Below are 15,630 nucleotides of genomic sequence, written 5' to 3'. Positions count from 1 at the left end.
CTCAGGCTTCTAATTATTAAAATTATTATTTTTTATTCTAGAGCAGTAATGTTACTCCTATGAAGATACTTAATGTGGGAGATATCCGTACACCAGTCATGTCCTTGTGCGAATCAACCTATTCCTCTGAGAAGACTGCTGTATGGGGGATTTGTGGAACAAAAATCTTATTCCTTTCTAATGATTTTTCCGTTCAAAAGACTATTGAAACAAAAAACGCCATGCCGTGAGTCTAAATCTCAACTTCAATTTTTTGTCATTCTGCAAATGACTGTGTATTACTTTCTATTAATTGAGGCACTATACTTCTTTATAATGGAGAAACCCACATTTTCTGATCTGTACCCTTTCTGGTTACAGCTTGTTCAGGAGGGACAAGTTTCTTGTTGGCAGTGCCCTATACAATACATCTTGGGGTACTTTCACACTAGCGTTTTTTTGCATACGTCGCAATGCGTCATTTTGGCGAAAAAACGCATCCTGCAAAGTTGTCTGCAGGATGCGTTTTTTCCCCATAGATTTATATTGGCGACGCATTGCGACGTATGCACACACGTTGCAACCGTCGTGCGACGGTTGCGTCGTGTTTTGGCGGACCACCGGCAGCAAAAAACGTTACATGTAACATTTTTTTTGTGCCGGAACTCCGCCCCCACCTCCCCGCACCTCACAATGGGGCAGCGGATGCCTGGAAAAACAGCATCCGCTGGCCCCGTTGTGCGGCGCATTCACTGCTAGCGTCGGTACGTCGGCCCAACGCACTGCGACGGGCCGAGTACGACGCTAGTGTGAAAGTAGCCTGTTTAATTTTTTGTCTCACTTTGGCTGTCGTTAAAGTACACATTTATTTAGTGTTAGATACTTAATAAATAAAAACACACCCAGTTTATAGAGAATAAGTGCTTGCTTTTTCTGCAGAGCTTACCAGCACGTAGTCACTTTTGGCTTCCAGCTAATTTATGGTAATAAGCCTGTTAATTTCAGACCAGGGAAAACATGAAGTCATTATTTATTGAATGCAAAAATGGTACAAAATGAAACTAAGATTAGTAAAAAAAAAAAATAATTATAGACTGTGTTTGGCTAGTTTCACACTAGCGTTTTGCTGAGCTGCAGAGGGCTGCGGACTTCATCCGTGAAGCCTCGCCCTTGGCCGCACCTCCACCCCTCAGCTCCGCCCACTTCCGCATGCGGCCTGCGTACCTATCTTTAACATTAGGTACGCAGGTCGGGCGGATGTATGCGGATGTCTCCGGAACCCTAACACCAACACAACCCTAACCCTAGCTCCAAACCTAACCCTAACTGCAAAGAATGCAAAAAAATACATTTTTTTATTTTATTATTTTTATCTAACTAAGGGGGTGACAAAAGGGGGTCAATTTACTAATCTTTTTTATTTTGATCACTGTGATAGGGCCTATCACAGTGATTATTATTATTTATTTATATAGCACCATTAATTCCATGGTGCTGTACATGAGAAGGAGTTACATCAAAATACAAATATCACTTACAGTAAACCAACTAACAATGACAGACTGGTACAGAGGGAAGAGGACCCTGCCCTTGCCGGCTTACATTCTACAGGATGGTAGGGAAGGAGACAGTAGGTTGGGGGTTGCAGTAGCTCCGATGGTGTTGAGGTAGCCGTGTGGTCATTACAGGTTGTAAGCTTTATTGAAGAGATGGGTTTTCAAGTTTCTTTTGAAGGATCCAAATGTGGTGGATAACCGGACCTGTTGGGGAACAGAATTCCAGATGATGGGGGATATTCGGGAGAAGTCTTGGAGGTGATTGGGTGAGGAGCGAATAAGTGTGGAGGAGAGAAGGAGGTCTTGGAAGAACCGGAGATTACGTGAGGGAAGATATTGAGAGATTATGGATGGCTTGGTAGGTCAGTGTTAGGAGCTTAAACTAAATACGCAGGGAAATTGGGAGCCCGTGAAGGGATTTGTAAAGAGGGATAGCAGGAGTGTAGCGAGGAGATAGGTTAATTAGTTGGGCAGCAGAGTTAAGGACGGACTGGAGGGATGAGAGAGTGTTATAAGGTAGGCCACAAAGTAGGATGTTGCAGTAGTCGAGGCGGGAGATTAGGGCATGCACAAGTATTTTGGTAGAGTGAGGGTTGAGGAAAGTATGGATTCTGGAAATATTTTTGAGCTGGAGGCGACAGGAGGTGGCGAGAGCTTGGGTGTGTTTGAAGGACAGGGCAGAGTCAAGGGTTACTCCGAGGCAGCAGATTTTGGGGACAGGGGAAAGTGTGATTTCATTTATTTTGATAGATCAGGTAGGGAAGATATGCGAGATGGAGGAAAGATAATTAGTTCAGATTTGTCCACGTTGAGTTTGAGGAAGCGAGAGGAGAAGGAGGATATGGCTGATAGACACTCTGGGATTCTGGAGAGCAGAGAGGTGACATCTGGGCCCGAGAGGTAGATCTGAGTGTCATCAGCATATAGATGGTACTGGAAGCCATAGGACCTTATGAGTTGTCCCAGGCCGAGTGTATAGATTGAGAAGTAATCAAAATGAACCAATAGGAAAAATCTCCTATTGTTACCGGGTACCGGCCGACAGATCTCAGAGGCCGCGCTGCGCATGCACCCGCCATTTTCTTACAGGAAGATGACATGGAGGGATGGAGCCAGAGATACCGGGGTGGCTCGGTGGACCCCATTTCTCTCTCCTCTGGTATGCTAGATCATATCAGAGAAGAGAGAAATTAATGGGAAAACCAGACTTTTTTTCTTTTTTTTTTTTTGTGATCGCCGTTTTTTTGTGATCGCCGGTGATCACGTGACTGGGGACGGTAAAAATCGTCCCAAATCATGTTCTCCAAAGTCTCAGCCACCCCCGGAGATTTTCTGACGCTTGGGGCGCTATACATTTATTTTTCGGCGCCATTAAAAAGCGGCTCTGAGGAATAAGGCCCCTTGACTGCCGGTGTTAAAAGGCATGTCGGCGGTTGTTAAGGGGTTAACACCCTGTTTTACATGTATGCTTACTGAGCGATTTGTGATTGTTCGATGCGTACAGGCTGCTATTGATCTTGGTAGCAAAGGTCTTGTTGATCTTTTGTGCAAAGCAAGAGATAATTTCACCTAATGAACTAGAGTTTTGCTCATTCATCATTTCCTAAGTAAATATATTTCCATAGATGCTATTGACATGAAATTCTCACCAGATGTCAGTATCAACCCAACCAGTCCACAAAGTGAAAGAAATCAAACCATACATGCCCATAAATTATGTGTAATAATGAGAAAAGATACAGGGGAAAAGTATTGAACACATGAGAAAGAGGTGTAGAAAGCCACGGAAAGTTATGTCACCAGCTGAAATCTATCATTAGTTAGAAAGCAATCCTGCCACTTAGTGAAAAATATCAGCTGGTTCAACTGATCGCCTATAAAAAGGTGTCTCATTACGAAGGTGCCACACAAGAAACCTCTCAATGGGTAAAACCAGTGAGCTGTCTCAAGACCTTCACAACCTTATTGTTGTAAAACTTGTTGATGGCATTGGTTAGAGAAGAATTTCTAAATTACTGTAGGTTTCAGTGAGCACTGTTGGGGCCATAATCCATAAGTGGAAAGAGCATAATTTATATAATAAAATACACACTTTAGGATTTCCCATTAGACCTCATCATGCTCTAAAAGAGATTTTCCACTGTACGTTAAAAGCCATACTTAATTATGGCTATGACATAGTATGAAAAGTTGCATGACAAAAACATTTGTGTGACTTGCCATCGCACAACTATTTTAGAGCTCTGATTTTTCTGTAATTAAAACAGCAAAGTTGCAGACAAGTTGGATTGAAGACTCATGTGACTTGTATTGAAATCTCGCAAAGTCTAAAAAATCTCGCAAAGTCTAAAAAACTCTCTGGTTCTCACTGAGTGCTCTACGGGGCACTGTATTGCAACAAGTGCTGATAGGGAGTGAAAGCTGATGGTAGTGCAGCAGGCACTGTGTGCTAGCCTGTCAACCACAAAGATAAGTGTATCAATAAAAGCCGCACTATTGGGAACAGGAGCCACTGGTAAGCTATTAAAGTGGCTGGAAGATTTTTTTTTTGTGAGAATACCACTAAGTATTAAAACACAGATAAAATTAAGTTAAACAGAATTATCCAGTTTCAGCTCTTTTCGGATGGGTAAGGTGTCAATTCCTGTGTCTGATATTAAAAGTGCACTTACAAGTAAATTACGAAGTTCTTTTTTTAAAAGCACTTTGCAATTTTACCAATTTTAGTGGTTGGCGCTCATAGCAAGTGAGCATTTCTGCTACACAGGCGAGCTGATCATCGCCTGTGTATAGCAGAGACGATCAAAGTATTTCAGCTTCTAGTCTCCCATGCAGACTATTGAAGCATGCAAGAAGTAAAAAAAAAAAAGATTTTAAAAATATTAAAAAATATAAAAGTTCAAATTGCCCCCTTTCACCCCATTCAAAATAAAACAATAAAAAAAATAAAAAATCAAATATACACGTTATACACATATTCAGAATCGCCCAATCTATCAGTATATAAAAAGAATTAACCAGATCGCTAAACGGCGGAACGAGAAAAAAGTCAAAATGCCAAAATTATGTTTTTTTTGGTCACCACTGCATTGCAGTAAAATACAATAATGGGCGATAAAAATATCGTTTCTACACCGAAATGGTATCGCTAAAAACTTCTACTCTTAATACATATGTATTTTAATCTTGTTTAAATAAATTGTATTTTAATTTTGGTACTTTCTACTGTGGTCTTCTCTTGTGGTGCATAGAGTTCATTCAGTTTTCTGTGCCCTTGACATTTAGTATGGGTTTAATTGTAAAGTTATATCATCTGAGAGCAGCCTGATGGTAGGCAAAGAGACCCTGATTCCAATGATGTGTCACTTAGATTACTGGGTGCAGCAGTTGTGACACAGAGTTTTTGCAACGGAGCTGAAGAATCTACCCCCTATATGTACATTGTTTATAGACAAAGGTCTGCTTATCGCAGAAGGGGGCGGGGTCAGTCTGACATGTGGCAGCTAGTTAGAGCAATGATAATGTCCAAGTGAGAAAACCTGTAGTGTAAGTAAACAGCAGCACACAGCTTGTTAAGTGACACATTGTTGAATTCTGTGCTTTAACCCCTACTTCATGCTGTCCTCAGATCACATAGCAAAAACCTGCTGACAGATTCCCTTTAATTCACACTGTTTTTATTTAAATTCTTGTCCTCATGTTTTGCTAAGACTTCATGGCTTGAATGTGTTGTGTTTTATTTCTAGGTTTTCACATGGATCAGTGAGTGATTCAAATATCACTTCTGTTGCGGTTGACAAATACATCTATGTGGCAAAAAAATACAGTCCGTATGTGGAGATTTGGGATAAAAAGACAGAGAAACTATGTGAAGTGCTTGACTGTGCCCAGCTGCTAAAGTAAATAATTGCTTACTTTTTTCTCTGCAAGGATCTGTTCACAATGTCCGTTTACGCTTCCATTTATAACAGGAAAACAGGACTGTGTGTGGAATCGGGCTGTGTGCATATGCTCGGTATTTGCAGCATTTTTCTGTTTGGTAGAAAACACGCTGCGTAGAATACGTGGGTTTTTACGTGCATTTATTTATGCATTTTGTTACACAGTTATTTGGCTGAAAAATGCTGTAAGAATGCTGAAAGAGTTGACATGCTGAAGGTTTGAAAAAAACAAAAACGCTTTGGTTCATATCTTCAAGGAAAAACTAAGCCGCATGCGCATTGGTTTGAGAAATCTCATTCACTTTGCTGGTGTTGCAAAACGCGGTGTTTTTTTCCTTGGCAAAAATGCAGCGTGTGAACAATCTCTAGGCATCTTGGGCTCTTCCTGTTTGAAATCGAAGCAGTAGGGGGGGGTTACTACTGGGTCTATTCACTTTCCGTTTGTGTTTTGAACAGAAAAAATAAAAAAGATCCCGCAGGCAGGACTTTCTGTAAAAGAACATAACGCAGACAGATCCCATATAAGCATTGTGGTCCCTTCTGTATGACAAAGGAATGCGAGCAGACAACAGGAAAAGATAAACTGACATGTGACCAGAGTCTTATCAGCATGATTGCCTGTGTACTGGGATTGTCAGATACGGTCAATTGCTACACGAGGTTCTGTGCTCCGGGCCACTAGCCTGATACATCTGCCCTACTGGCTACAAGAACCGCAGTTTATAGTGGCACCTAAACAAATCCTATTTATCAGTATCATTAGTTTTCTCACTTCTATGATGGTAAATGCAATATTTGTCCAGCTGATAATGTAGGTTACGGTAGTTACGGTATATTGTTGTAACCATAAAGTACCGGTATGTGGAAACAAATTTGTTATAAAGTGGATCTGTCATCATTTGTGACAGTCGCCTTGATACATTTTTGTTTTATTATTTTGAATCATTTATTCTTATTAATCTTTGTTGTAATGTTCCTCAGTTACTCCTCCTGAAAATGTGGGAATATATTGACAGCTGGATATTACTGGTTGATGGTGTTTACATATATAATATACTAGATATTGAACTCACTCTATGCCCAGGTGGCGGGCATTTTTATTGATCCATTTATACAGTGCTTTTAATAAAATGGCGCCGGAGATCGCGATATGCGCACATGCTGACTCAGCGCTATTTCTTTGAAGTAATGTTCTACAACGTCAACATAGCAGTGCGCACAAGCCGCCTATTGCTATTATCCCTATGGCCAGCGCAGTGTGGCGCCGGAGTCAGTGCACGCACATTCCATAATATCCCCCGCCATTTTGTTGAAGACGCTGTGTAAGCGAATTTGCATAGACAACGTCTTGAATAAAATGGCGCCGTAGTGAGGTATGCGCGCACACTGACTCCGGCGCCGCACTGCGCAAGGTGTTGCCCATCCAGGCTTTGGCCAGAAGATCGTATCCACCATTATATAGAAGATGTCCATATATTTTATAGAAACACACAATGGAGCAACCATCAGCTCACCAGGTTGAGAGATTCCTGGAATAAGGGTGCCGTGCACAGAGACTTCAGGCTGGTTTCCTGAGTAAGTGAACCGTGAAAAAAAAGGGAAAATCCAGCAACCGCAAAAGTCCTAAAACATCACATTAGTAGATTAAAACATGAACGGTTGACGCGTTTCGAGCTACACTAGATCTGATTAAGAGCTAGTGTAGCTCAAAACGCATCGACTGTTATCATGTTTTTTACATTTTTCCCTTTCATGTTTTAATCTACTAATAAATGTGATGTTTTATGACTTTTTCGGTTGCTGGATTTTCCCATTTTTTTCACGGCCCATATATTATATACTGTTCCAGTCAGTGCTGACTGTATCAAGTTGTGCTGTCAATGCATTCGTAGATATCTAGTAGGAATGAGTAGCTGTACAATATAGGGTTGTAAGGAAATCTGTTCTAGAATTGTTGTTTTCTGGGAATTACATGTATATTTCTCACGGAAACATGTCAGGAGATGGTCTGCCTTGTGTACAAGAATGCACTTTTGACAATAGTGTTTTTCTGTTTTAGAGAAGAAATTGCAAAGCAGAGAAAATTAAATAAAGAAGATGCTTATACTGCTCGAGTCAAAGCGATGTTTTTACAGAAAAATACGGCTCTTTGGGTTGGAACAGGCGGAGGACATATCTTGCTTATTGACATTTCGACTCGACGACCGATAAGAATCATCTCTAGTTTCTGTGACTCTATTCGCTGCATGGTTCCTTCTCAGCTAGGTAGATGTATATGAGACGAGAATGCATCGTTTTAGCTGCCTTTTTTATAGTTTATATCATCTGACCTCGTGCCCAAAACTAAGAATTACTGGAACATAGAATTTTTCAAGCTGCTGTGTAGACAATGCAAATTTAATGGAAATACTGCAGATCTGATTTTTAATATTTTAGCTTTTCATAGATATTGTTATTTTGGAATGCAACATGCTACTTATAGGTCTGTTATTTTATTTATTTTTTATTTCTTTTTATTCCTAGACAAGGGAAATGTAAAGAATGTTGTGCTTGTATTAGGATGCCGCGGCTCACAACATAAAGGTAAATGTCTGTTTCTGAAGCATTTGTTCCCTTTTATTCTTTAAAATTAAAAAAATAGGAATGCTTTTATTTGTTTAAAAAGCCTTAGGCCATGTTCACACTTTGCGTTTTTTACCGCGGATCCGTGGCAATTTTGATGCTGCGGGTCCGCAGCAGTTTCTATTGCGTTTACATTTACATGTAAACCCTATGGAAACCGCAAACCGCAGTGCACATGCTGCGGGAAAAACCGCGCAGAAACGCAGCGGTTTACAACCCGCAGCATGTCACTTCTTTGTGCAGAATCGCTGCGATTCTGCACCCATAGGAATGCATTGAACCGCTTACTTCCCGCATGGGGCTGTGCCCACGTTGCGGGAAGTAAGCGGATAATGTGCGGGTGGTACCCGGGGTGGAGGAGAGGAGACTCTCCTCCAGGCCCTGGGAACCATATTTGGGGTAAAAAAAATAATTAAAATAAAAAATCATGTTATACTCACCTCTCAGCGCTGCACGCGGCCGGCCGGTCAGAGTTGCTGTGCGAACAGGACCTGCGGTGACGTCGCGGTCACATGTCCGTGACGTCGCGGTCACATGACCGTGACGTCACGAAGGGTTCTTCTCGCACAGCATCTTTGGAACCGGAGCGCCTTGTGCAGCGCCGAGGAGATCGAGACGTCAGAAGGTGAGTATATAAACTTTTTTTTTTATTTTTACATTACTATTGATGCTGCATATTGCTGCATATGCAGCATCAATAGTATAGGCGGAAACCCGCAGCGGAAACCGCCGAACAAACCGCGATAAATCTGCAGTGATAACCGCAGCGGTTTTGCCCTGCAGATTTATCAAATCCGCTGCGGGAGAACCCGCAGAGGGACGCCGCAAAGTGTGAACGTGGCCTTAAGGTTATAACAATACTTTGTTATAGAAAGTACTAGATGGAGGCCTGATGCTATCGCATCGGGAGGGTGGTAATGTAACGATGGGGTCAGGCTTTGCAGCGTTGAGAATCTCTCCCCCTATGTGCTCACCCACCTATCCACTCTCTCTTTCCCTTTTGTGAGGTAAAATATTTTTTAAAACCAGTCAGTGAAATATTTTACCTCACAAAATGAATCCTCTGTGATCCCCTGCTGTAATGTCAGTATTGTATTTTGCTTCCTTCCCTGCCCAGGAGATGTGGTATGTTCGGTACACGGTCAGACAGACAATTTTTAACCCCTTTCTGACCTCGGACGGGATAGTACGTCTGAGGTCAGGTCCCCCTGCTTTGATGTGGGCTCCGGCGGTGAGCCCACATCAAAGCCGCGACATGTCAGCTGTTTTGAACAGCTGACATGTGCACGCAATAGCGGCGAGTTGAATCGCGATCCACCCGCCGCTATTAACTAGTTTAATTCCGCTGTCAAACGCTGACAGCGGCATTTAACTACCGCTTCCGGCCGCGCGGCCAGAAATGCGCTCATCGCCGACCCCCGTCACATGATCGGGGGTCAGCGATGTGTCGGCATAGTAACCAGAGGTCTCCTTGAGACCTCTATGGTTACTGATGCCGGCTTGCTGTGAGCGCCACCCTGTGGTCGGCGCTCATAGCAAGCCTGTAATTCAGCTACATAGGAGCGATCTGATGATCGCTGCTATGTAGCTGAGCCGATCAGGTTATGCCATTGAAGGCTATTGAAGCATGGCAAAAGTAAAAAAAAAAAAAAATGCTTAAAAAAATATGAAATAAATAAAAAAAATATAAAAGTTTAAATCACCCCCCTTTCGCCCCATTCAAAATAAAACAATAAAAATAAAATAAAATATACACATATTTGGTATCGCCGCGTTCAGAATCGCCCGATCTATCAATAAAAAAAGGACTAACCTGATCGCTAAACGGTGTAGCGAGAAAAAAATTTGAAAGGCCAAAATTACGTTTTTTTGGTCGCCGCAACATTGCATTAAAATGCAATAACGGGCGATAAAAATAACGTATCTGCACCAAAATGGTATCACTAAAAACGTCAGCTCGGCACGCAAAAAATAAGCTCTCACCCAACCCCAGATCACGAAAAGTGAAGACGCTACGGGTATAGGAAAATGGCGCCATTTTTTTTGGCGAACTCTGCTTCAGGAATATGTCCGCCGCGATCTCCATCTGCGCACGCGCGGCATCCCGCGGCCATTTTCCTGAAGCCCCGGGCAGCAGAGCGCTCGATCTGCGCACGCGCGGCCACAGGAAGATGGCCGCCCCCACCGATCACCAGGGGAATAGCGCAGATCGCGCTATTTTCCCTCCCCTGTGCAGTGGATTCTGGACTTGGGCATGCGCACACCACTACGCCACCAACGGAAAACTAAGCAAGATCTGGGGGAAGACACCACACCCATCTGACCAGACCAGCCTGATTGACAGGCGAAAACGACTACTTTGGTAACGTATTTCGGCAGCATAGGTGGGGAATCGGGGTCCACAAAATACACTATTGTAATGCACAGCTCAGGTCCTATTTAACAGTATTTTTATCTCATACGGAAAAAACGGGGTGACAGGTTCCCTTTAATATCTAGACTTCTAATGTGTTTTCTGGTATTTCAGAAATACAGTCATTTCTTTCTGTGTGGGATATGAACCTTCCTCATGAGGTACAAAACCTTAAGAAGCATAATGAAATAAGACAGGAGCTGGCAGAAAAATCAAGAGGTTTATCACTGGACTGATAGACGCTGGTAAGTCATAGAAAACAGTGGTAAGTCGTAGTGCTGTATATGTCACTCAGCAGTCCATGTACCTCATATGCATATAACCTTTAACTACTTACGATGGCTTGGGACTCAGTATTTTGTGAAACTGGTAGCATAGTTTTGTAGATCTGACATTAACCCCTTCACATCCTTTGACTTAAGTTTACGTCATGGTCAGAAAGGGGTTCATAACTTATGACATAAACTTATGTCATGACAATCGTGCAGGCACAAGCGTTGTGCCTGCGCAATTGACCCTGGGAGCTCGGCGTAAGTAATAACTGAGATCCAGCTGTCACTGCCAGGAGCAGTGCCCGCACCACCATTGGCCATTTAACCCCCTAAATGTTGCGACTGATATCAATCACAGCATTTAAGAGACTGTGGGGAGGGGCTTCCTCTTCCTTCCCATCGGCACCCCCGCGACATGGTGAGGGCTTGATCATTGCCATTGCAACTCAAGATCGTAATGACGAACTCCCGGTCAGCCAGATAAGACAAGCCTGTTAGACCATGCTCGGAGCCTGGTGTACGAGGCTTCTGTTGGTGTAGTACCGACAGGTATAATGCATTGCGATCAAAGTATATACATACATTTTTCGATATACTTATATGTCAAAACAAAAATAAACAAAGCATGCATATTTAGCATCGCCGCTTCCGACCCAAACTATCAAACTGTCACAGTAGTTAACCCCTTAAGTGTACACTGGAAAAAAAAAAAAGGCAAAACATTATGTTTATTCCTCAAAAAGTGGACTTAAAACACGATCAAAAAGTAGAATGTAAATAAAAATGGTATCGCTGAAAATGCCATCTTGTCCCATCGAAAAAACAACACACAATACAGCTCTGCCAGTTGAGAAATAAAAAAAAGTTATAACTTTCAGAATAAAGTGGTGCAAAAACAATTCTATTTTCCCCAAAAAAAATTATTGTAAAAGCACCAAAACATAAAAGATAAAATTAAATTAAAAAATGTTTGTGGTATCGCTCTGCCATATCACGTTTACCAGGGAACGGCATAAAAAAGCACGTTAGATCCGTTGAAGAGTTCCAGAGTTATTACCATATAAAGTGACACTGGTCAGAATTGTAAAATTTGGCCTGGTAATCAATGTGAATACAGGCTCCGGAGTAAAGGGTGTAAGTTAACTGTTCATTTACAGGGAAAAAAAAGATTTGAGATGATTTAGTCACTATTTTAATCTCTAAATGCCTATAACAAAGTTGTATAACTATAAAAAGTTTAAATGTCCTCAAATAAAAATTATGTGCACCCAGGCTGTTTCCTACCCAACATGCGATGTACTATTATGTCATATGGCGGAACTCCATCTTTGATGCAGGCTCAGGAGCTGAACCTGTGTCATTCCCAGCAGACCCTGGCTGTGTGGCACAGCCTTTATTTGTCTCTAACAGCACAGCTGAGCTCTACCTGCTGCTGTTAACCCCATACATGTCTGTCAATCTGTGACGGCAGCTTCTACAGAGCACTGTCCCTGGCGCAGCACTCCACACACCCATTGGCTTTGCTGCGATATGAGTGCCAATGTGTTCCCATAGTTGCCAGTCTGCCTTGGTTGTGCTCCTATAAAGACCACTCTGTGGCTTGTGTTCATATAGGACCATGATTCTTTACAAAATACTGCAATGCTGTGTTATTACAGTATATAGGATAAACAATCGTCCGGACGATCACAGGTTGAAGGTTCACTAAGAAGACAAAAAAATGTTTTTAAAAATATAAAAAAAAAATTCAAAATTCTAATTGCCCCCTTTTAGCTCATTGTAAAAAAAAATATTTCTTTTACACATATTGGATATTGCTACATCCATTTGATTTATCAAAATGTTTAATGTTTAACTCTTAAGGAGAAAAAAAATCAAAACCCCAGAAATGTGTATTTTTGGTCTCAGCAACACCGCAATAAATGCAATGAGAAGTAATCAAAACATAGTCACTACCCCAAAATACTCTTTATTTAATTTACTCACTTATATAGCGCCATTATTTCCTTAGCGCTTTATAGACATCATCACAACATTCCCCATTGAGGCTCACAATCTAGATTCCTTATCAGTATGTCTTCAGAGTATGGGAGAAAACTGGAGTACTCGGAGGAAACCCACGCAAACACGGGGAGAACATACAAACATCTTACAGATGGTGGGATTTGAAGCCAGGACCCCAGCTCAGTAAGGCTGTAATGCTAACCACTGAGTCAGCGTGCTGCCCTAAGAATATAAACATAAGCAAGATGGAAGCCTCCATTAATGCAAATATGAAAATGTTAAGGGGTCTCGGAAAATGGCAACACTTGCAGTTTGTTTCATTAAAAAAAAATATATATATATGTTTTTTTTAGGTGTTGAAAAAAAATTCAGAAACAAACTACAAGTTTAGTGTCACTGTAATTAATGAATTCAGTAGAAACAAAGGTTTTGCGGGTGCATTTTTTGTCCATGTTAATCACAGCTGGATTATTCCCGTTTTTCCTGTACAATAAATAATACATTAAATTGGGTCATTTAAAACTAAAAATTTTAGTGTTAAAAAAACAGTCCTCATACAGCTATGAGGATAAAAAAATAAAAAGTTATAGTTATTGGAATGAGGCGGAAAAAAAAATGAAAGCTGAAAATCGTAAAAAAGTGCCCATCAGGAAAGGGTTGCATAGGGGATAGTTTGTTGTCACCAGACAACCCATTTACAGAACTTATTAATTGTCGGGGGACACTGACAGAATAGGGAACTCCTTAGCTAGTTAGAATGGATAGAACGGCCGATCATATGCTCAACTGTATAGGATTGCCAACCGCTGTGCTTGTTTGTTTATGGCAGTACCATAGAGAATGAATGGGATAAAAGTGCCCCGTTAGGGAAAACAATTTCGTGTTCTGACAATCAGTGTGAGTCCCAGATAGGTAATTACCGGTGATGAGCGAACGTGCCCGGATAAGGTGTTATCTCAGCATGCTCTTGTGCTAATATAGTATCAGTGTGCTCAAATACAGTGTGTGAATCGCCACGGCTGCATGTCTCGCGGCTGTCGAACAGTAATAACTTGTTTTCACCAAACAACCTGTTTATCTCATACCATCCAATAGAATGGGTACTTCTGAAGTATTACACACTTGTTCGATTTGTAGTAAAATAGTTATTTATGATCAAAATAGCACCTTTTATAGTTGTAGGATCATCACTTATAGCAAATGTTTTCTTTTAGCAGTAGAATCATCTATCAACATTTTGCCTTTGACGAAAACCTCAACATGACTGCAACCCTACCCCATACTGCTCCTGGAGAGCTACTGTATGAAGACAAAGAAAAAAATTATGTATATTGTACTTCAGTGTCTATTCATAATGAATCCATCTTCATATTGATTTATTTTAGATATACATTTAATATTTTGTCTTATTTTGTGCATGTATAATATGTATGTAAATATCAGTATATATTTCTGATATATTCTGCAGATTTTTTTATATTTAAAGGGAACCTGTCAGCAGGATTGTGCACAGTAAACTACAGACAGTGTTAGGCGGGCGCCTTTATACTGATTAAAATGCTACCTGGGCTGATGAAATCTGTCTTCTGGTTGTTTTTTTTTAATCTTTATTTTCAGTTTTGAGCTAATAATATGCTCGTGCTCCAGGGCAGCCTGTTGGGGATCTTCATGTGGTGCTCTGATTAGGGATATACATAATACAGACTGCTGACCGGTCACTGATCCCTCACTGTCCTGCCCCCTAGTTTAAATAATAAATATACTAATGTGTGTATTTGAAAAAAAAAAAAAGTTGCGTCATCAAAAAGTGCGCAGACGCCGTCAATCATGTGTCAGTTTCTGCATATGTAGCCTTGTTTAAAAAAAAAAATCACTTCATCAAAATGGCGGCACATGCACAGTATCATCTATCGCATTCCAGTAGATACTACTGCGCAAGCGCTGCCATCGCCGACTTGTTGCTGGAGCTATTCTCTTTTTTATTTTTTTATACTACAACAGAATGGCACCAAAGGCAGCGCATGCACAGTATTATTGGCAATCGATCCTGTCAAACTGTGCATGCGCCACCCACTGTCTTCAGAGGACCAGTGCGCAGGAGCTCCCACAAAGAGGAAATCACCCCTGAACACAACAACTTAGTGCCATGGTAAAATAGTTATCAAGTACAGAATAATGTTTTCACCCCCAGTGTGACACCAAGTATTAAAATTGATAATGAATATTACTAAACTGAATGGCTACATGATAAGATGGTAATAGGGTGAGATAGTATAGGTGTATACATAGGGCTACAGTGGGTACAGAAAGTATTTAGACCCCTTTAAATTATTCACTCTGTTTCATTGCAGCCATTTGGTAAATTAGAAAAAGTTATTTTTTTTTCCTCATTAATGTACACTCTGCACCCCATCTTGACTGAAAAAACCCAGAAATGTAGAATTTTTTGCAAATTTATTAAAAAGGAAAAACTGAAATATCACATGATCATAATTATTCAGACCCTTTGCTCAGACATTCATATTTAAGTCACATGCTGTCCATTTCCTTGTGATCCTCCTGAGATGGTTCTACTCCAAGGAACTGGCCAAGGCGCTCAGAGACAGAATTGTGGCAAAGCCCTGATCTAGCCAAGGTTACAACAGAATTTCTGCAGTACTAAATGTTCCTAAGAGCGCCAGTGGCGTCATTAATCCTTAAATTGAAGAATTTTGGGAACACCGGAAGTCTTCCTAGACCTGGCCATTCATCCAATCTGAGCAATCATGGGAGAAGAGCCTTGGTGAGAAAGGTAAAGAAGAACCCCAAGATCACTGTGGCTGAGCTCCAGAGATGCAGTCGAG

At 41.2% G+C, this 15,630-nt stretch overlaps 1 protein-coding gene across 3 annotated transcripts in view; it reads left to right on the top strand.

Moving 5' to 3' along the window:
* LRRK2 (leucine rich repeat kinase 2) overlaps positions 1–14,365 on the top strand; it is a 220,063-nt gene extending 205,698 nt beyond the window's left edge. For 2 of the 3 annotated variants that reach the window (XM_077264815.1, XM_077264814.1), the window contains exons 48-53: positions 42–226; positions 5,282–5,434; positions 7,536–7,741; positions 8,000–8,059; positions 10,626–10,756; positions 14,002–14,365. In XM_077264815.1, the coding sequence (XP_077120930.1) occupies positions 42–226; positions 5,282–5,434; positions 7,536–7,741; positions 8,000–8,059; positions 10,626–10,747 (726 nt within the window). In that variant the 3' untranslated portion in view covers positions 10,748–10,756; positions 14,002–14,365. The remainder of the gene's footprint in view (positions 1–41; positions 227–5,281; positions 5,435–7,535; positions 7,742–7,999; positions 8,060–10,625; positions 10,757–14,001) is intronic. The other variant, XM_077264816.1, reaches the window with a different exon arrangement.
* Positions 14,366–15,630: the final 1,265 nt, after the last annotated feature.

This window comes from Ranitomeya variabilis, chromosome 5, assembly GCF_051348905.1.
Source record: "Ranitomeya variabilis isolate aRanVar5 chromosome 5, aRanVar5.hap1, whole genome shotgun sequence".
In the NCBI taxonomy this organism is placed as follows: Eukaryota; Metazoa; Chordata; class Amphibia; order Anura; family Dendrobatidae; genus Ranitomeya; species Ranitomeya variabilis.
This window is presented reverse-complemented; position numbering and strand designations above follow the sequence as displayed.